Source organism: Camarhynchus parvulus, chromosome 15 (assembly GCF_901933205.1).
Source record: "Camarhynchus parvulus chromosome 15, STF_HiC, whole genome shotgun sequence".
Classification (NCBI taxonomy): Eukaryota; Metazoa; Chordata; class Aves; order Passeriformes; family Thraupidae; genus Camarhynchus; species Camarhynchus parvulus.
In genome coordinates, this window is record NC_044585.1 from 11,481,409 (window position 1) to 11,503,248 (window position 21,840).

General features: G+C 44.2%; 2 protein-coding genes across 4 annotated transcripts; both read left to right on the forward strand.

The window, feature by feature from the left end:
* The first annotated feature begins 10 nt into the window (after positions 1-10).
* Positions 11-6,624, forward strand: DENR (density regulated re-initiation and release factor). 2 transcript variants are annotated; one of them, XM_030958765.1, is made up of 8 exons: positions 11-78; positions 1,205-1,319; positions 2,031-2,050; positions 2,166-2,250; positions 2,842-2,931; positions 4,947-5,063; positions 5,540-5,679; positions 6,328-6,624. In XM_030958765.1, exons 2-8 carry the CDS (start codon positions 1,214-1,216, stop codon positions 6,370-6,372), a joined length of 603 nt encoding a protein of 200 aa, XP_030814625.1. In that variant the 5' UTR covers positions 11-78; positions 1,205-1,213; the 3' UTR covers positions 6,373-6,624. The 2 variants fall into 2 exon arrangements, with proteins under 2 accessions (XP_030814625.1, XP_030814626.1); XM_030958766.1 differs by having other exon boundaries at positions 53-288.
* A 1,037-nt stretch (positions 6,625-7,661) lies between these two features.
* On the forward strand, positions 7,662-21,371 carry CCDC62 (coiled-coil domain containing 62). 2 transcript variants are annotated; one of them, XM_030958982.1, is made up of 11 exons: positions 7,760-8,053; positions 8,339-8,531; positions 9,103-9,269; positions 9,547-9,648; positions 9,975-10,146; positions 10,232-10,333; positions 11,303-11,391; positions 12,171-12,271; positions 16,635-16,803; positions 17,440-17,559; positions 21,229-21,371. In XM_030958982.1, exons 1-11 carry the CDS (start codon positions 8,018-8,020, stop codon positions 21,256-21,258), a joined length of 1,281 nt encoding a protein of 426 aa, XP_030814842.1. In that variant the 5' UTR covers positions 7,760-8,017; the 3' UTR covers positions 21,259-21,371. The 2 variants fall into 2 exon arrangements, with proteins under 2 accessions (XP_030814841.1, XP_030814842.1); XM_030958981.1 differs by lacking the exons at positions 16,635-16,803; positions 17,440-17,559; positions 21,229-21,371 and adding exons at positions 7,662-7,682; positions 12,868-13,715 and having other exon boundaries at positions 7,913-8,053.
* The last annotated feature ends 469 nt before the right edge of the window (positions 21,372-21,840 follow it).

The window sequence follows — 21,840 nt, forward strand, 5'->3', positions numbered from 1 at the left end:
CGAGACGGCGGCGCTGGGGCGGGCGCACGTGCGCGCGCGGTGAGGGACCGGGACCCGGCGCGGCCCGAGGGGCCTCCGGTAACACCGACACCACCCCCGGGCCCCCCGCCCCGCTCCGCTCAGCCCCCGCCGGGCGGCTCCCGCACGCGCCCGCTCCCTCTCCTCCGGAGCCGCGGCGCCGCCGCCCCTCGCAGGGATCCCCCCGGTGCTTGCACCGAGCATCCTCCCGGCGCCCTCCATACCGTCAGCCCCGGCACCGCCCCGCCCTGCGAGCCCGCCCCTCCTCAGGTACCCGAACCGCATCCCCCCGGCTCCCCCATCCCCTCAGTTCTCCCCTCACGGATCCCCCCGCTCCCCCATCCCACCGTGTCCGTGATCCCCTCCGTGTCCGGTGTCCCGGCACCTTTCCCCCGACCCGCCCTCAGTTCTGCCCCCGGACCACCGAGCGCCCCCCGGGCCTCTGTGGGGTCTCACGAACACCCAGCACCTCACCGTGTCCTTCTGTCCCTGTCCCTCTGTCCTGAGCCCACCGCCTCGGGAATTTCCCTCAGCGTTCCTCGCCGCTCAGCACGGCTCGTACGACACCCCAAGCTCCCTCACCCATGTCCTGTCTGTTCCCCCGTCCTGGGGGATTTCCTGTGTGTTCCGAACTCTTTCCTTGTTGACTGCTGTCTTCTAAGTCCCTTACTTGAAAACGTGTGTGTAAACCAATGTTACATCCATTAGTGGCTTGAGTTTGCTTTCCTTTTTTTATGCTGGCTTTTTTTTTTTCCCAGTGTTCTTGGATCAGATTGTGACTCTTCAGGCACTGATTTAAATGACCCCTTTCCTTTGCTAATATGCAAGAGGTACCTGCCCCCAGTGCCCCCACAGTTCGTGTGCCACTGATTTTACATGATACTTCACTGAATTGTCCTTAACCCAGTGTGTTCTCTAATTCCATGTGGGTTTCTGAAAGATTTTTCTTCATTTTGTGGTGCTTTGGCTTCTTTCCCCTTACGTGCCAGAACTCGAATACTGCTTGGTGTCCTTTGTAGCAGTTCTCCCCATGTTTTCATTATTTTTGACTCCCATTTTCCTCTCCCTGATATCTCCCTCTCTTTTGCCACTTGCCCCTATTTCCTCTGGGATTCTCAAGCTGGGGGGGCTGTGACTGACTCAAACCCAGAGCCTGGGTGCTGATTGTGTCCCCCATGCCCCACAGGTCGGTGACATGGCCACGGATGTGGCCGAGCCCGTGGTCCCTGAGTGCAGAGGGGACGGCAGGAGCGGAGCCAGGTCCGATGCTGATTACCCCCTGCGAGTGCTCTACTGTGGAGGCAAGTGCTGGAACAGGGACATCCCTGGGACAGGAGTGGCAGCACACAGGGACAGGAGTGGGAGCACACATCTCTTCCTGCAGGAAGCCATTAGCACAGAAAAGCTCTGAGCATTAGTATGATGGCGAGAAATGGAATAAATTAAACTGTACTGTGTTTGGAAGTGTTCTTTACTCGTTCCGTTTGTAGTTGTGTGGGTGAGATTTAAAGGGAAGTAAGTTGTCTCGGCAGGTGTGTTTTTAGATATGAATGTCATTCTGCTTCAGGCTGGAATAGAGTAGGAAAGAGCCCTGCACAGTTGGTTTGGCTGTCCCCTCTTTGGGACATTGGCAGCTCTTGGAGAAGGGAAAGCTGACCAAACCACCTGGTGCTTTGTTCAGTGTCTCCTGTGCCTCAGGTAGAAGTGGTGTTTTGTTCTGTAGCTTTTCCCAGCCTTCTCCTCCCCTTCCCTCAGTGACTGGCAGCTCTTGCTGTGAAGGTCTTACCCTAATGCAGAGCATGTGAGCACAGGTCTAATTAGAGAGGAATTAAAGTGTGGAGTGGCAACAATAAAGAAATGTTTTTGAGTCAGTGTGTGGTTATAACCAGAAGTTATGTAAGAACCCATCCCTGACTTTGAAACACCATTTGGAATTTAATTACTAAGGCTGTAAGTAAAAAGTAAAAAATTGCTTTTGTAATCTGTTCTTTTTTCCCCCCTTCTTTCTCCAGTCTGTTCGTTGCCAACAGAGGTGAGTTAATTTTTGTTGTCCAAATTTCCTTCTGTCCTATTATGCCCTATTTTGGTGTATTTGTGATGTATTTTGTCATTCCTCCACTAACAACATTCATATGGCTTTTCTCTAGTACTGTGAATACATGCCTGATGTGACTAAATGCAGACAATGGTTAGAAAAGAATTTTCCAGATGAGTTTGCAAAACTTACAGTAGGTAAGAGTCTTTTCTATTTTCCAACTGATACGTGTCCTTGGACATATTTGGAAATATCTGAGCTTGTCCACTTCTGATCTCTTTCCTTTTCCTGCTGTATCCTGTGAAAGTTAATGCTTTGGAGGCTCTGAAATGAGTTTTATAATGTCAGAAAACACTAAATAATCCATTTATAGTTGAATCCTGCCGTAAACATCCATGCACTTATTTTCCATCAGAGTTAGTTTATTGGATTTTGTGTCTTTCCAGTCTACAGTGGATGGCTGGAGGAAAGGCCATTAATAGTGGGGAACTTATTTGTTTGCATTTGGAGTTTTAATATTAACATTATCATTAATTTCTTTCTCTCTGTGCAAGAGCCTTTATTGAAATTGTCACTGTAGCTTGGAGCTGAGGCTTTTCTGGAGTCTAATTTGCACAAATACTGTAATGAAGATGTAACATGCATCAGTCAAAAGGCTGCTGCACTTCAGCATAATTTACTGATTTATCAAAATATCACTTTAATTACTTTCTGTTCCTACAGGGCTGTGGGTGTTTGATCACTAATTTTGTTCTTTTTTCCCTTCACTCCTTTCTGCTGCATTTAAGAAAATTCACCTAAACAGGAAACTGGGGTTGGAGAAGGCCAAGGAAATGTGGGCGGAGGAGAAGAAGAGGAGAAGAAGAAGCAAAAGAGAGGCAAGGTCTAAATAGTTGATTGTGGTACTGATTTCAAAGCAGTTTGGGGCATCCCTTTCTCACCTGCTGGTCTGGAGCAGGGCACAATTCCTTGCATTTTGGTGGTTAGCCCTGGAATATAGGGAATATATAGGGAATATCTTCCTCCCTGTGGTCTGTGCCAATGGAAATGTTGGAGAGGAGGGACAGGCAGGGAGAGGTGACCTGCATCCTGTCACCACTGTCACACTCAGGGAGCAGCTCCTCCCAAGCTGGAATCAGCTGGCATTTCTCCCAGAATGCTGAGCTCTGTTGAGCAGCACTTTATGGGCTGCTTGCAGAGTGGAACAAAGGCTGCTCCCCTCTGGTAATGCCTCATGACTCTGCTCTGCCTTTGTTCCTTCCACCTCTCTGTATTCACGGAACAGGATTTGGTTTTGTGCTTTAAAATCTGTTACCTGTGTCTCCATTAGCAGCTGTGTCTTCTCCCAGCAGTACTAATGAAAAACATTCTCAAAACTCAGCTTTGGAAGATATAAAGTTATGTGGAACAATTTAAACACACTTTTATCTTCAATCGTTGGAGCTCTTTCTGCTGAATTAATTAACATGCTTTCCACCATAAATCAGAGTTCTGGAGCTGTTAATGTGTATTTGCCTGTGCAGTGTCAGTTGTGTGTAATGCTCCAGAAATTATGGCTAATACCCAGTAAGTTCCATATTTTATGCCACATATATTTTTGTTTTATTTTTGGTATCTTGGAAACCAGTTTAATTTACCTTCTCAGCAGGCAATGTCTAGTGACAACAGTAATTCATGTTCTGTAACTTGGGTGCTTTTCCCAGAGATTGCAGGACATTTTATTTCAACATTAATTTGTTGTGAGGTGTGGGTATGATTAGTTTTCAGTCTGGTGTTTGGTTCTAAAATAAGTATTTAAAATATTTGGTGATTTTTCTCCTAGAATCTAAAGTTTCATGAAAACTTGCAGCATGGTGTTAAGTAGGATGGTGTAAGAGTGACCATAAGAGTGTGAGGGGAAACAAGCACAAACTTCATGAGACACTGCAGAAACTCAATGAAGAAATTTAAGGCAGAAATTTACTGTCTAAAAATTATCAGACACCAGTTTATAATAAAACAGAATTGAAAGTGCTGTGTGTTAGAAACAGAAACAGCCACAGGGGTTGGTTTACTTGTCATAAATTCTTTAGGTTTTCATGCTAAGAAGGCTCAGAAACATGAAACTTTGCTTACCCTGGAATAACATGGTGACTGTACACGAAGTTAGCTGAGATCTTAATCTGGCTTGAAGACTCCTGATGAGTGGAATGTACATTTTGCATGCTTTACTCTGACTCAGAAATGCCTGAAATGGGGAGTGTTCCCACAGGCTGGCCTAGGAGCAGGCAGGAGAGAGGTGGTGGGTGTTAAATGGAGTGGGGTTGGGGTGCTGTGGCTGGCTGCTCTCACAGTGTGGCGTTGGCTGCTGGCTCACATTTCCCTGTCTGGTTCACTGTGGGGTCGTGCCCAGGTGTCCAGAACTTGATCTGCTGTTTAACCCAGCAGCCTGGGCCAAAGCAAGACCTTGTGGCCTCAGGAAATGGGCATGAGCAGCTTGCTTTGCCTCAGACACAAACCGTGAGGATGTTAAAATACTTGTGGGAAATATCAAAGAAAGATTTATTTCTAGAATTATGTAAATCTAGACCGAACACAGTGATTGGTAAAGTGTGGGGAAAAGCCCTTTTTTTGCTGATTGTAGTGGGGGTCTGCTGTGCAACCTGTGCTTGAATGCACATTTGACATGTATATATTGTTATTCCCCATAATACTGGACTTTGATGGTGTGGGATCTTTCTTAAATAATAGTAAATCTCAGACAATGTGCAAAATACATTTTTGTTTAGCAATAGTATTGGGGAGTTAACAGCTTCTTTGTTTATAGGGGCAAAATCTGACCTTGTATGCTTTTTTCTTTGATGAACTATGACATAATTTAATTAATCATGTAACCTTATGCTCTGTTTTAAAGGTGGAAGGGGTCAGATAAAACAGAAGAAGAAGACTGTACCACAGAAAGTTACGATAGCTAAAATTCCCAGAGCAAAGAAAAAATACGTCACAAGAGTGTGTGGCCTTGCCACATTTGGTGAGTTTGGGTTCTCCTGGTATTAGATGTGCCTGCCTTTAATCTCATGATATTTCTTCTGGTTGTATTCCACTGGGGAATCTGCTTCCAGCTGTAGATGGAAGTCCCAAGGTGCTTTTAGCAGTTCCAAGGCTAACAGTACACTGACTTCCCACAGGGATAAATTATTAAGGCACTTATTGCTGTGATTTTTCAGACAAGGAGGGTTACAGGTTTTTTTGAAACAGGGTGCAGACTCACCTCAAGAGAGCATGTAGAGGACATTCAGCAATTTCTACCTTGAAGCATTTGTAGATCAGTAGAGTCAGATGTTTTGGGTGTAAACAACAGACTTGGCTTTCAGTGGAAACTCTAGCAAAGCTTCAACTGTGAAGTGCCACTACTTTTTCAAGTTAAAACAAGATTTTGGCTTTAATCTTGAGAAGATATTTTTATGACAACAACTGTACTTAAATTGTTCATTTTCCCCATGGCAGAGATTGATCTTAAGGAAGCACAAAGGTTTTTTGCTCAGAAATTTTCCTGCGGTGCCTCAGTAACAGGAGAAGATGAAATCATCATTCAGGGGGACTTCACAGATGACATTATTGATGTAATCCAGGAGAAGTGGCCTGAGGTAATAAACCTTTCTTTCTCTCAGGAAGACACAGACTTTTCCACATTAGCCTGTGATTTACCAATGATTTTGGAAAAGGGATTCATCTTTGGCAGCACAGATTGGTGCACAAAAATAAAAGAGCAGTTGTTGCATTCCCACACTAGAGTGAGGGAGGCCTGTCAGAATAAATGCAGCTGTCAAATATCTGTGCCTTCTTTGTGACCATTTCTTAACAGTGAGTGTCTAAGTATTCTTACACTGCCATCCTATTTTTCAACACCTCATAAAATATTGCAAACTTAAAACAAACAAAAAAGCCCCAAGCCCCACACATTTGTGCTTCAGAAGAGATCAGCCAGTGTGGGTTGGACTGACATTTAAAGCTGAGAGTTGTAATTGCAAGGGTTTTCTCTGACTCTCCCTTGTCCTGGCATTTCCCAAGTGGAATTCTTTATGGTTTAGCTCCATAGGGCTGTCTTTATTCCCAGCCCTGCAGGCTCAGCTGTGTCCTGTAAGCACGTGTCCCTCACCCAGGATTTACAGCAGGGGATCTGGAATGGGGCTGTTCACTTCTGCCACACTTCACTACATTTACAGGGTGTGCATTGAAGGAGGCATGTGAAGAGAAAATACTTAATTTGCTGTGTTGTGGCTTTTTCTCCCTAGGTGGATGATGACAGCATTGAAGATCTTGGAGAAGTCAAGAAGTGATAGTGGAGGACTACCTTTATTTAATTATATGGTTATAAATGATATAGCAAAAGTGAGGCTTCTAAATCCATTTGCTCTGCAGTGAAACTGTGGAGAACCCATGTCCTTGGCATTCTCACTGTTCTGTATAGGCTGCTTGGTTTTCTTTTTTTGTTTTGGGGGTTTTTGTGATATTTGCCAAAGTTAAATTGGGGTTCTACCATGCTTAAGCATGAAGTAGATTTAAATAAAATTACTGTTCCTCACTGAATAGTTTCTGAGGTTTTTTACATCTGAGGTTTTTTACATCTGCTTTCCTCTACTCTACCTATCTTATGGGAAAATAAGAATTGAAGGCATTAAAAGTTTGTTTTTCATCTGCTGTCCTTTCTGCTGAGCTTAAGTGAATAAGGCATGTGGCTGATGTTGACACTTTTACCACTCATTTACCTGGAGAAAATTTTAGAAATCGGAATGGAACAAACATTCTAAAGGTTTGTTAGAAATGAAAGAACAGTGAATCCTGAAGTGGTCATTCTACATCCCTGCCGACTGAATTATTAAGTGGAAACACTGAGAAATCTGTGAATATGACTTAAAAATTTATCCTATTTTCATAATTCCAAAGATCTCCTAACCCTGCTGGGCTTCTAGGTGAGGCAGTTATAATAGGTTTATGCTTTTAACCTGCTGCTCATTCAAGAATGGTAGTAATGAACACAAATTAACAGTGAGCACTACTCCACAGGCCATGTTAGCAGGAGGGGTGGGGTGCCAGCTCTGCTGTCTGTACTCCCACAAACAGCCTCGGGCATCGATTTGGTGCTTTTTGTTTCACTGTTCCATTTAATAACAATAAATGCTCCCTGGTGGCAGGGTCCTGGAAGTGACCTGTTCCTGTCACTGCAGAGCCTCGGTAAGCTGAAAGCCAAGGGGGGTGATGTGTCAGATGCTCTGTTCTCCTCCTGTAAGGTTGCTTTTTTCAGTGATTTCTATTTATAAACCATGGGTGTGTCTGGAGAGATAACTCCATCCCTGTCGTTGGAAATAGTGGCTCTCAAGAGCAGCCTGCATCTCTACAGTCCTCCCATTTAACGCTGCACAGGGAAGTTGCCCCCATTCCAGCCTGGTTCTTACTCCATCCCTTATTAACAACATTATTAATTATCACATTTTTCCAGCAGCTCGAGCCCCGGGGTGAGGAGGCGGCCGCGGGATTCGAACCCGCGGCTCCAGGACTCGAACCGGCAGCCCCCGGACTCGAACCCGCGGCCCTTTCGCTGCGGGGGGCGGAGCTTCTTCCAACGGCGGGCGGGGCCCGGGCGGTGCCGGTGGGTCAGGGGCGGCCGGGGCAACCGGGGCTAACCGGCGGTAATGAGTGGGGGTAAAACCGGAGGGCAAGGGAGGCCCATGGGCTTAGGAAGGGCTGCCCCAGCCGGGCGGGACAGCGGGGGAGCCCTGTCCGGGAGCGGGGGTCGCTCCCCGGAGGTGGCAGCTCAGGGCCCCCCCTCAGGCCTGCGGCCCCGGCCCGTCCGCTCCAAGGCCGCTTGTGCTCCCTCAGGGCCGTGACGGGTGTGCGGCGGGGGAGCCTCCATGCTGAACGTGACATCCTTGAAGCCTTCCCGGTTCCACGAATGCCTGGCAGAGCTCTGGCCCCCAGTCCCCTATGAGTTCATCACTACAGCGTTCTGCTTCGCCCCAGGTAAAAGATGAAAGTGCCGTTAACAATCGGCTCTATTTTCGGTAGGAGGGTGCTCACTGTGCTGCTGCCCGATTGAGTGATGGACCACAGGTGGTAGTACCTCGTTCTGCAAAGGGCTTCAGTCAAGGGCCACAGGTGGTACCACGAGCATAAGGAACTTCTTGGAATGGTCTCTATTTATAATAGAAACATAGCTCAACTAAAAATAAACCCCTCGAGTTTATTATGAGAGAGAATTTGTCACTTCCTTGTGTTGAAATGCATTCCGTGTCTCACCTTTTGTAGGCATTTAGCCCCGATCACAAGAACAGCATCATTAGGAGGCAGAGACAGGAGCTCAAGCTTTTAATTGCAGAACTGAAAGATCGTGACAAAGAGCTCAATGACATGGTGGAAGTGCATGAGAGGCACATCCAGGCCTGGGAAGATGATCGCCAAAAAATACTGACTTTAGCAGAACGATGCAGCTCGTTAACTAGTAAGTGCTGTGATGTCAAGAACGACATCTTGGTCTATTAAATATGTTCAGGTGCTTCAACCCCTCAATAACAGTTTTGCATCATATAAGGATCCCATTTCCTACCCTTCAGCCTTAAAATTTATTGTTTATCTGAGATCTAATCTTCCACACTGGTGCTGAAGTGATCTGATCAGACTCTTTCTTGTCTGAATGTGTGAATTGGTTCTGTGAATTCTTTAAAAAATAATCTGATTAAATAAATGTGGAGGAAGAGAAGTATGTGCAGCCTGCTGGCGAGTTACAGAGCCCTGTGCCCTGAGGTTCTGCTGCACAGCTCTGAACAAACACAAACCACCCAGCAAAACACCTAGTGGCTCTGAACAGTCTCAGTTCAGAGCTCACCACACATTTCCTCTTCCATCTGACCTGGGTACATGGGGAATCCTCCTTCAGAGTGTGCAACATAAGCATCCAGGTTTGAATTGTGTGATTTTAAAACACAGGGTGAAATTATTTCTGAGATTTAAGAAATTGCATGACAGCCTCTGAGCTCTTTTTTCATGTATAACTTCGTCTCCTTCCTTTTCAGGTGAGCTGAATGAGAGAAATGCAGTTATAAAATCGCTGACCAAAAAGTTAAAGTTATTAGAATCCCAGCATAATGACAGTAAGATAACACTTGAAAGCACACAACAGAAGTTTAAAGAGCTCACTCAAAAAGTCACAGATTCATCTGTTCACTGCCAGGCTCTGGAGGTAGGGGTTGAGTGATGGTCTGGTTTTGTAATCCATGCATTTACAGGGCGCCTGTGATGAACTGTAACATTCCAAAACTGAGACATGCAGGGTATTAAGACCCTTGATCACAAGCAAGTTGGGGAGCAATTTTTCCTCCAGTCCTCTTTTCTCCAGTTTGCTCAGGATCCCACATTGCCACTCACCATGTTTCAATAATGTTGTGGATGCATTTGCTGGGAAAAATAATAACTTTGAATGACTGAAGTAAGGGCTGACACTTACTTCTGTTCACTAGGAGAAAAATCAGAGTCTCCACTGCTCAGTTTTGGAACTGTCTGCTAAAACAGGCCAGCTGCAAGCCAGGGAACAGGAGCTTCTCTCTATGCTTCAGATGAAGGTAACATCTGTAACATCTGTCAGTTCATGGGCACTAAATGTGGTCAAGCTGCAGTGCAGTGACTGTGCCACAAGGCTTCTGTCCCTGGTGATCTCACTCATGGTTAATTCTTAGGCTTGTTTGAGAAGGGGGAAATGGTCAGCAACAAACTGGTTTGTTTTCATAAACAAGCTTGTTTCCAAGATTTAATTTGGTGTGTTTTTTTCCTCAAAATCTCAGAAGGAAGTCTGTGGATCACTTTACTGCAGAAGGATGACTTTACTGTTGTTTTGTCCAAACCCATCCATGATATTAAAAATAAGATTTCAGTGTGTTTCCTATTTCAGGACAAGGCCTTAATTGAAACAACTGATCAGATTACTGAGGTTACATCTAAATTTAAAACCCTGGAGAATGCCCTGCGTACAGCAAAGTTGGATGAATTCACTCGCAACAGGGAGCACCAAGACCTCAAGGTGACACTGAACGATGTCATGAGCCAAGTAAATAAGATGAAAGGTAAATGTTTCTGCTGGGCACCTAATTTAGTGTAGGCCAGCACAATTCCTTTTCACTCTGGGGAATGTTACATTTTGTTTTGCAGATATCCTCTCTGAAAAGATGAAAGAGAGCAGCAAGAACCAGGAAGAAATCAGTCACCTGAAACAAGAAAACGGCTGCTTGAGGAGTGAGCTGATACTGGCAGGTGAGGGTGGGCAGTTGGCCTTTCATGCCTTGGCTTTCAACAGCTCAGAGACTTCTGGGCAGCAATTCACTGATATCTGTGAAGGAGGCAGCTTGTTACCTGCCTTCCTTGCAGTTTAATAAAAGTATATCCCTGGTGTGCCATTCTTCTGTGGAAGCAATATCTGGGCTTCTGCAGGGACACTTTGTAAAATCTTGTGAAAGCACAAAGTTCACCAAAGTGATTATATAGGGAGGAATGAGTGGCTCAGGGGACTCTCCTGAAAATGTTGAGACTTTCTCTTCTCGTTGCTTTCTTTAGGTGGTGGCTTTGGTTTAGGCTGGTTTAATATGCAGGCTTGGGTAAACTGCATCTTGCTCTCTATAATACCTTTGGGTTTGGGTGGAAGAACATCTGGTGCTGCAGTGGATAGGAAAGGTCACTGCAATATTCTTGGGGAAAACCACAGAGACCTTGAAAGATGAGGTGGCCAAAGGTGTCCTCTGCTGTCAGATAATTTCCTTGCCTATCACTTTTAGTCTGCTATTTGACCTTTGTCAGATATTGATGCCATGTCTCATTATTTTAAAACCAATAAAATTGAGAATTGTTTTGCTGCACTTCTCTCTATGTGCATGAATTAAAATTAATTAACTGAATTTCCTTTATGCTCTCCTCTTTTTTTTTCCCTCTTTCCCATTTCTTTTTTCATTTCTAAAAACGTTAAATAAATCAGTCAGTGAAGCACAGTATTGCTGCTAGTAACATGAAGCCAGGTGCTGAGGAAAAGTCCAAGGAAAATACTTGATTTTTTGTTTTCTTGTGGGTTTTGTGCTCTCTTTATCTGGAGGAGAAACAGATCCCATTGATCTTAAGAAAATGCTTTTGTTTTGTACTACCTCCTACTGCTACAGACACAGCATTAGCAATGCACTTACTTTGTGTCTGTTCACCTGAGGTAATAAAAACAATTATTATCTTTTGAAACAGTGGAAGAAGCCCAGAGAAAGGATCAACTTTTTCAGTTTGCCAAGTCGAAGCAAGTGCGGATTGAAAGAGAATTGTCCAGTTTGCGACAGGTACAGCCCTGGTTGTGTTCCTGCCCCGAGGTCAGAGGAGCATTTTCAGGAACATCAGACCTGTGTGGAACAGTGTAAAAAAGTTAGATCTAGATAGTTTTGATTAAGGAACAAAAATCTGTTTGTGCCTTGCTGGGATCTCTGTAGAATGTTGATTTATTTCATTTGGGGTTAAGCTGAAAAACCCAAAGTGCTTCCAGGCTTGGGCAGTGACGTGAAGGGCAGCAGGATTGGGATCACACACCTGCCCAAGGTGAGCTCAGCACAGTAAGGGACACAGTGTCCTGGCAGGTCTTTTTTTCACAACCTAAACCCTGTGTGTTCACCTGCTCTCAGCTGAGGTTCTCCAAGCATGTTCCATTTTTTAATCGCAAATAGTTGATGGGTAGTTACCTTCTCCATTAGCTTCACAAAAAAAACCCCTGCAGTCTAAGCCAAATCCCATGATCATCATCCATGTCCTGTAATTCTGTAGCTGTGAACAACATAATAACAACATGTATTAAATATCACGTAACAGTAATGATATTTTATTTATTGTTCAGTGTGGTTCCATCTTAGAAGAATATTCTAATCTTCTCATAGAAATCCTGTTTATTGCTGCAAAACATTATTTTCCTAAATATATGCAGAGATGGTCTCTTAGATTTGGAAGTCTTTGTCAATAATTTGACTACAGGCATTGGCTTTTAAAAACATTTTGAGGATGTTTTTGGTACTACCTGGTGATGATTTCCTGCACCCAGATATTCACCAGTGCCCCTCACTGCCTCTGACAGGTCTGTGTAAAACAGCAGCGGGACTTGCACTTCCTCCATGTCAACTTTGATAGCTCTCAGGAATCCAGGCAAAAACTTGAAAATGCATCAAGTGGAAAGAGGTAAAGACATTTTAAATTTTTTTTTTTCTTAAATAGTTTGTCCTCAAAGAGAGACTTCACTGTTCAGCCCCAACTAACATCCTAACAGGGGTGTGTGCTGGGTCAGGATGGCTTTGCTGGACTCGACCACAAACATCCAGTGAAGCTGTCAAGTACCTTGTGTTTTATTTGGTCAGGACAGACCATGAACATCAGTCACAGAGCAAGTGTTGTAGCAGGCCAGACAGCTCATGATTTTTTTTAGAAAGTGAAATAGTCTGGTGGTAGGGGTGTTAACCTGGCTCCCTACTACTTTTATTTAAAAAGCAAAGTTTATTTTAGGAAGTAAACTTAGAGAATCGGTGCACACCCTGGAGGTTCACACAGAATCACCATACTGTGATTAAAACATGAGGGAACTCTCAGACTGGTTTTGAAAAGTAACAGCCAAATCTGGGCAGATTTTCTGTGGGGTTTTGGCAGGGTACAGCTGCCTGGTGGTGTGTGAGCTGCTGCAGAACCGTGGCAGAGCCCGTGTTCTGTAGAGCTTTAGGAGTGCACTTGGGGATGCTCTTTACCTGCAGTGTTTCTGACTTGTTTTTGTCGTGCCGTTGTAGCTCAGGGGCCACATTCTCTGCCTCTGAAAGCCCCAGCAGCAAGACAGACAAGGGTAGGACTGAGGGCAGCCACGGGATGTGCGAGGAGTGTGGAACTGCACCAGTTCCAGCAAGTAGGGTAAAAGCCACCCCTGAGAAGTGTGAAGTAGATAATAGACAGTTACTGAATGCTTCAGACTTGGAGGAAACTGCCTCAGCGTTGTTAAACCAGTGTCAAAAAGCCGTGAAAGGCTTGGCCCTGCCTGTGGAAGAAGGAGAAAAGCAGGATGTTACATCAAGCTTTGATGAGCTAGACAGTGAAAAATTTCATGAGGTAAACAACACAAGGCCATTGAGAAACAGGGAAATTGGAGAAAATGAAATGAAAAGCACAGACCAAAAAACCTTTGAGGTGTCTTTGCCTTCATATGATCGTTGGCTTAAAATCAAATCTCGTGTAGATTTGCAAAGCACTTTAATCCAGAGCAGCAGCACGTCTGACAAAACTGATAATGGAAACAAAACCTGGGAAGAGAGATCTGACACTGAGTCTGGCCAAAAAAGCAGAGAGACTCCTGCCACTTGCAAGTCTGACTCTGATTCCAGTATTAATAACTTCATTGTAATTAAAGACAAACAGTGGAAGCCACTCTCAGATCTGGAATGGCTGGAGATTTTCAAGCCCAAAAAGAGAGATGGAAATACAAGCCGTGGAAGAGATTACAGCTGTTTGGAGACTGCACAAGAGATGAAATGTACCTGCTCAAAAAGGTTATGAGTTTGTTGCCTTTAAGAAATAAGCATAAGCTAGACTATATAGAAACTTAGGTGTATAAGCTCTCAGTATTAGCTCAAGCTATGTTTAGAGTAACTGCTGTTTTAAATTTAGTTTTTCAACCTGAAAAGTAACAAATTTAAAATAAAAATAGCTCTTAAAGTATCATGATTCTATTTTTATGCATTTATTTTTTTCCTCTCTTATCCCCAAGAGCTGTGTGGGCAGGAGAAGCTGCAATACCATATAACTTTTAGCCAAATAAACTAATTGAGAAAATCTTAAGATTTTTTTGAATCCCAGGTGTTACTCATAACTCTGATGGGTAAAATATGTTCTGACCAGAGCTGGACTTGTACAGTGATGTTTTCTGTGAGGCAAGAAACAGATGCAGGTTTTGTGTGATGCTTTAGTGACTGTGTTACTTCTATTGAGAAATCAGATCTTGGCTGGGCAGGAATGTAGGACACAGCTCTGAGCACAGGCTGCTGCCTCTGTCAGGGCAAGAAATGAGATGGCAAGATTTAAAGGACAGCAATCTGTCCACTCTGCAGCTCGTGGGACTCTATCCTTCTGTTTGTGCTGTGGGAGGAGAAGGACATGTGGTTGGGGACGAGCAGGATGAGGTTTCTAATGCTGAGAAGTGTCAGAAGAAGACCCAGGTGCCTCAGTGATGTTGGAATGTCTCCGAGATAAAAAACCTGCTCTGCATTTACAGAAGTGGCTTTGTGCCAGCATAAGCAAAGGCATTCAGAGCTGGGACTTGCTGTGGATTTTTCTGTTGGTTCCTCTATTTCTGTTCAAAAAATTGATTTACCCAACTCTATTTTAGAAGGATTCCTGAAGTTTCACAGCGATTTCATAGCTGCTTTTTAGCCAGAGGAGAGGAGCCTTCCAGCTGGTGGTTTGACAAGCACAGTAAATGAACAGCTGTTTAAACCTGCTCACAGTGTTTGCCAGCAAGCCTGCCCAGCATCCAAACAGATTAATGTTATGGAATGGAAAGATCTGATGTATGGGTGCTTTCATTCTGTGTGGCTTTTGAAACAGAAATATTGTAGGAATTGTTGCTGCAGTGAGACAGACCTGCTCAGAAACAAGGTGAATGGGCAGCCACTGAAAAAGAATGCTGGCCTGGCACATTCCCATGTGCCTTAGCTGAGCTTCACACTCCATGTGGGCTCTCTCTAGTTTCCACTGCCTATAAATCATTGGAAAGACTCCACTCCCCTTCTGTCTACCCTGACCTTCATTATCAGCTTCCCCAGCAGCACCAATGACACACTGCCATCCCTCTAAATCCCTTTTGAGGCTGCATCATGAAAGCTGCTTTCACTTCTTGTCTTGCCCTATTTGTCTTGTCCTTGAGTGAATTTTAAGGGGAAAGGAACAAATTCAACCTGGGCAGTGCAGCTAGAAGGTATCCTCCAGTTAGGGGGCAGCTGTGCTACCCATTTGGGATTTGCTGCTGAGCTCTCCAGTTTTCTTGATGCCCACGTTTGGTCCTGGGGCCCTGCTAATTGGAGATGGATTGGCTCAGTGCAAATCCCTGACTGTCTGCTCTCCAGCCTCTGCTGACTCGGATTTGGCAGGCAATAAATCCTCACCCCTACATGGGAGGAAGGCAGGAGTGTTGCTTCTGTGAAGGGATTAATGGCACAGACCAGCACAGCATTCCTCCTGGGACTTGGATCTGGATCCTCCAGTTTTCCATTGCTGCTTTCAGAGTGCTGATGATGTAGTTTGTGTTTAGGGAAGGGTGCTGGCACCTCCCTGTCATCCCAGCAAATATTTTTGCCATGAGTTCCTGAGTTCTGGAACGGCCAACAAGGAGGCTGTTAACAGTCAAATGCCTTCCCCAATGGCAGAAGGGATTGTGAAATCCCAGAGTGCAGGAATCATTTCTGTGTGCTCTGACTTGGTGACTTCATTTATGTTGGGCCAACATTTGCTGCCTTTGGATTTTTATCTCAATTCTCATTTTACAGATGGAGCATCAGCAGGTACTTGTTGATTCTGCTCGGGCTGGACTAAACCACCCATTGCTGAGCCATTTCCCTGCCTCAGAATCAAACCTGTGCCCCTTCCTTTCCAACCTGTGTGTTTTCCCTGCTCATCTCATCTCCTCACATCCCTGTTCCAGGCTTGTTCCCTCACGGCTCCACAGAACCTTTCCTTGTCAGAAACACAGACATGAGCTTTTCTCTCTTAAAGGAGAGCCTGTTTTATCCCAGTGTTTTATGGGAGAAGTGAAATGGGACACAGCAGACACTCATGAGCCGACAACCCTCATGAGGGCTTTTTCCTAGATTGAATGTCAGTTAAAAATGCACCTATTTTTAATAGTCTTGTCAGGTATGGAATGCATTGTTACACCAAAATAATTATCTAAAGAGTATCTACTGAAATGTCATCAATTCAAAGAGAATATTTGCTTTAAAATGCACATCTTTTTTCATTATTTGCCAGTCCAGGCAGGGCTAGCACTCTGCTTCTGTTGTGTTCAGAAGTTTATTAATGTGGTTTGCTCCTATATTTAAAAATAAATAAATCCAAGCCTCTTTGGTAAAGCGCTCCTGTGATCTCTGACATGAGATGATGACTGTAAAACTGTGAAATTCCTTTGAAAGGTACACCTACAAATATTAATTTGCCTAATGGTTGATTAGAACCAAAAGGATTTGGGTGTGAGAGGGGAGTGAGTAGCAGAAATTGGGAAGAACAAAGTTTTGCCTTTAGTGTGCTCTTTGCAAGGTTAAATACACACTCAAACACATGGTCATGGAGCTGGTTGAGACTGGTTGAAAGTCAAACCCTCGTCCTTAGAGGATGAAAGTGATCTAGGGAAGCTGTTAAACATGGGAATGCTCTGAGGAGCAGGGTAATCTCCCAAGCTTCTTGGTTTGCTTGGCTCAGGGCCCACAGTTATTTATGTTGTGCCATGATTTCCCCTTGAAAGTTTAAAAAGGATGGTGATGCTGCTTCTGCCAATGTCTTAATTTTTTTTTAACAGTGAAGAAAACGTGGATCTGAATTCCCTCCACTTGGCTTCTCCTCTTTTGGCATCCACTGAGAAGAGCAACAAGACTCAAAGTTCTGGGAAATCATCTGATGAAGATTCCCCTCTGGACATCAATGACCTGGCAGTGACCAAACCAACAAAGAGATACTGCATGAACACAGTCAGTATCTTATTGCACAATGTCCTTGACTGATTTTGAGGGGAATTGTGGGGAATTATGACTGATGGTAGGAATGCAAATGTCTCCAGGCATGGAACTGGGGACTCACATGATGAGACAGCAGGCTTATGGCAAAGGTGATAACATATTTTTTTTTAAATAGCTCCTTGTTGCCTCAGTATGTCTTGGACAGCATAAGTATAAAAGAATTTTTTTTAAAATTAATAAGGTTTTGGAATGAAAAGCCTGAGGAAAATGGATGCTGGCTAATTGGTAGTTCCACTAAATATCTGGGTACAGGTGGATGCAGTTATCAGAAGCTATTGGACACGGTTTCTTTCGTGTTCTGCTTGGTTCTCCCTGTTTCTCATGTGTTTATTCTCCCCTTTATCCCTGAAGCACCTCTCTTGTGAATGCTTAATATACCTGTATATGGAAATCTGTTTAAAGTGGCACTGGGAGAGAGCTCTGTGTTTATCAGAAACACCAGCAATTAGACACAGTCTGTTACTTTGCAGTATTTTGAACAGAAACATTTCAAAATCAAAATGCTAATCCTTGGTGCATTATAATTCTTTGAAATCCTCCAAAAAAAAGATCCTTCCCTAACTTTGTCTCCCTGTCTGTGTCCTGCAGGACACCAGTTCCCTGTTCTGGAAGCTGGAGCGCTCGTTGGCCCAGTCCCGACAGATGCTGACTGATCTGGAGCTCAGCCTTCTCCACACGAGCATTCCCAACACCACCAACAAGAATAAGGTACAGATTGCTCTCCCAGGATGAGGGTGAGGTCTCAGGGATGCTGATTGAAAACATCCTTTCCCTTATGCTTGGCTTGCACTGCATTAGCAAAGCATGAGGAGGATATTGGTTATCTGTGAGACAATTCCTGCATGTCTTAGTGCTTGAATTTTTTATAGGTTTCTGTTTGGCTGTTTAAGGTCATGACAGGATTTGACTCCTGCATGTGTCTGAACAGATGGAAGGCAGAAGTCATTTTGGGGCAAGCTATAGGAGGTCTAGAAAAAAGTGAACACTGGTTCTTTTTGACCTGAAGCAAATTAGGTGATTTCTCAGGCTCAGCACACACTCACTGCTCTGCTGTCCCAGAGACTCACAGTCAGAACTGGTTTATTATAATATTCATAGAAAGGAGGGCAGTATAGGGAATATATAGGATACTTCAGGTGTGAATTTAAACCAGAAGCTCAGCTTCAATAAAAGCAGAGTTCTTGTGGGTTGGTAGTTTTAGCTCCTTCATTGCAGGGTCAGAGAATATATTCAGTGGTCAAAGAAAAGAACCTGTATGTAGCTGTCATAGGAGTTTGTTTTATGAGCACAAGTGCTGATAAAGTTCCTGTTGAGTATTTGGGCAGCAGAAGTAATCAGAGAAAGGGTCACTTGTTTGGTGGGTAAATATCCATAAGAATTTCTACCTTGTTTGACAAGGACATTGTACCTTTTGTCCCTAGCAATGAGCACACTTGTGCTGGTGTATATCCCAAAGGGAGAATTTAGGCTCCTGGTTTCAGAGCAGTGCTGAACCCTCATCTTCATCCTCACACATTTCACCTCCCTGCAAAAAGTTGCACTCCTTTTAGCCTTAGATGAACCTGGCCAGAACAACGTTGCTGTAAGGAGCAGACAAAGCCATTTTTATAACATTCAGAACCATAAACCCTTCGCTGTGCTGGGCCTGACTGTAAAAGTTGTGTGCCAGCGTTTGCAGAAACTGAAAGGATATTTTGTTCAGAAGTTCCTCTGCAGGATTTCATTCAGTGGCAAAAACAGCAGCAGTTTAGTCTTTTGCAAAGCCTCCTGAGTAGGAGGATTCCTGAAAAGCTCCCTGCACACAGGGCTTGCTTGTGGCTCTTGCCCAGCCCCATCAGCTGTCTGGCTCCTGCTCACTGCTTGGCACGTCACAGCTCAGCTCCTCTGTCTGCCCATGACTCTGCTTTAGGATCTGATGCTGCATTTTTGAGCTTGGAAATTGGCTTCTCCTTCAGCTTTAGTGGATAGAAAATGAAGCAAACTCATGTGTAGTGGCGGGAGCAGATCCTGAGCCACATCTGTGCAACTTTGATCTCCTTTCAGAGCAGTTCTGGGCAAAAACTCGTCAAGCATGTTCGAGTTAATCTATGCAGGCCAGCTAACCTGCTTCAAACCAGGCTTACCTGGGGCTGTTTTAAACTGAGCTTTAGAATGGAATAAATATGAAATACAGCCTTTAGAATTGAATCAGGGGGAAGTGGTACATGTTGGATTCTGTGCCCCGCTGGGACAGAGAGGAGAAGGGGGAATTAAGAACTGTACCCCTGCTGCTCAGCAGCTTGAACCTGGCAGCTCTGGAAACTTTATTCTCTGAGTCCTTTGATTTCCATGTGGTGTTTTTACATTACAATAGAAACAACAGAGCTCTTCACAGAAGCCAGTTACCTGCTGCAGAAGAAAGAGATGCTAAGTTTCCTTTTTTTCTCTGTGATGTTCCCTGAGCATGAAAGTGTTTTCAGCTTGATCTTTTTTTGTTTGCTTCCCTCTTTATAAATGCATCTGCAATATTAATACCCTTTATGGATTTTTGAGATGGGCCTAAAACAGGATTCTAAGTGCATTCCAAATAAAACTCTTGTGAGTACTGTAACAGCAAGTAGTTCCTTTAGCCAAATAATTAAACTTTTCTGTAGTGTGTTCCTCATCCTTGGGGCAGTCAGATCTCACAGCTTCATTCCCCAGTACCTGCACTCTCCTTATTGTAGTTAAAACCCTTCTGTGTGTTACAGATAACAGGATCAAGGATGTGAACATTGTTGAAGGAGAGATTGGGAAGTTTTTTCCAGTGCCAAGGCCAAGGGCTGTTTTAGGATACTGTTCCTGTGCTCAGAGCCCCAAAAGTAGAATGTATTGAATAGAGCTGTTTCAGAATATCCAAAGCAGCCTTGCCCACAGCAGATTGGGTTTTTTTTTCTTTTTGAATCAGGAAATTTCTCACTCTCTGATTATTTGTTCTCCCATTAGAATTAGATGCTTGCAGTAGGCACCACCTTGTCTGGTTCTGAGGACAAAAGAGTAACCAGATATGGTTAAAATCCTGAACACCACATGAAACTGAATAAGAACCAGCAACAATGAGGAGAGAAACTGGCCAAAAGAAAAAAAAAAAGAGAAATCTCCCAGTGCTGACAAGCACTGTGCCTGCAAAGGGAGGTTACCCCACAGCCAGCTGGGGGTGACACTGTGTGACACCAGTTGTGGATCAGCCTCCATCCCATGGGAATCTGGTGCTCAGTTCTCTCTGGGATATTCCAGCTGCAGTCCCTGAGCTGGTTGTGTCCTGGGGAGGGGAGTCAGGCTGGTTTGGTGTTCTGCTGGCTCTGCATTAAGCCTGGAGACACTGAGACTGCTCTGAGAGCCGTGGGGTCTGAGGAGAGCAGCTGATGGGGCACCTGGGGGAGATGGGTGCTGAGTAGCTGGAATGCCAAACCTCCCTGTGCACACAGAGAGCTCCTCTGTTCCTGAACAGAGCCCTGAGGTAAAAGCAGCCAGGGGTTTTATAGGTTGAAGCCAGCACTGTGACTTGCATCCTGAAACCACTGATGTTACAAAGCTTCAGGAGCAAATCCCCAAAAGTGCTGAGCCCCGTGCTGAGGCAGCAGAGTGGGGAGAGCACGCTGAGCCTACTGAAATAATCACATTTGCCTCAAGTGAGAAAGAGCTGGTGGAACAAACACACCACAATCCACTGTAGATCCATGACAAGCATGAGTGGCTCTCCAAGTCACTGGCTAATGCATAATTCTCATTTTCTTTCTGTGTTAAAAGGCACTGGATCACTGTGATCAGTTAGATCTGATGCAGAGCAGGTCCAGAAATAACCAAACATTTGTGCAGTTTCATATACAGAAGCGATTGAATTGATTTTGGTTGTGTTTGTTTGGTTTTAAATTGCTTTGAAACTCATTTGAGGGCAGGTGCACTGACAAACATTAGGGCAATTTCCTCCCTAGCTGCCAATGATTTAGCCATTCTCATCAGTCAGTTGTTTTGCCTGTAGAGAGAGGTTGGGTGGGGGAGAGTGAAGAACTCAGGAGGAAAGCAGTGAGGAAAAGGCTATTTTAAGTTTTGGACACAGCAGCATGTGCCAGTGCTCATAAATGGTGACTCAGTGGCTGGCCTGGGGCACAAAGATCACTCCTTTCCTGAAAGCCAACTGGAAAGGTTTTATTTCCCAACATCCCAATGGTGGCCCTGAGACTGTTCCCTTTCTGTGAAGTATTTTGTTTACCTTTTCCTCTTTATATTTTACTCCATGTTCTTACTCTGTTTGCAGAGTGAAAATTTGTGTAGTAAATTCACATAAGTGTGGTTGCTTCAGATATTTCAGAGGAAATGTTCCTGCTTTTTAATAAAAATCTTTTCCATTTTCTGCAGAGGAAGAAGTTGGTTCCAACACAGAGGTAATTGTGAGGACTGAAGACATTGACCCAGCAGCTACAATGGAAAGTTACCTAATTTTTTTTTCCCGTGGTCCTCCTGAGTGCTTGAAAGACCCACAAGTGGCAAGAAGATCTGACTCTGCAGGAATGTATTTTATCTTGAAATAAAACACAGAATTACGCCAAGATTAACAGAGCTATTTTTATAGCTGAGAGCTCAGGTTAAACACCAGCTTGTTTTTTAAGAGTCTGAAGTGTGTAATTGTTACAACATCGGAACTATTTTTCTTTTTTTTTTTTTTTATGGTGGCTCAGAAATATTTATAGAGTATTACACAGCCAAGCATTCTCCCTTTTTTTTTTTTAATAGCACATTGTTTTTGTTCTGGATTTCTTGCCTTGTAGAGAGAGATGAATAATGTTTATAGGAAGTTCCCAATTAGTGTTGTAAGCAGGAACTGCCTCCGATGTTGCTGAAATGGGAGAGCTGTCACCCACAAGATGGGCACAACAACTTTCCACACTCAGGAGCTGGTTCTTCCCAAAAATGTTTATGGGATCAGGTGTGTATGGCCTCTGTTTGCCCTGTAGAGGTAGCCAAGTATGA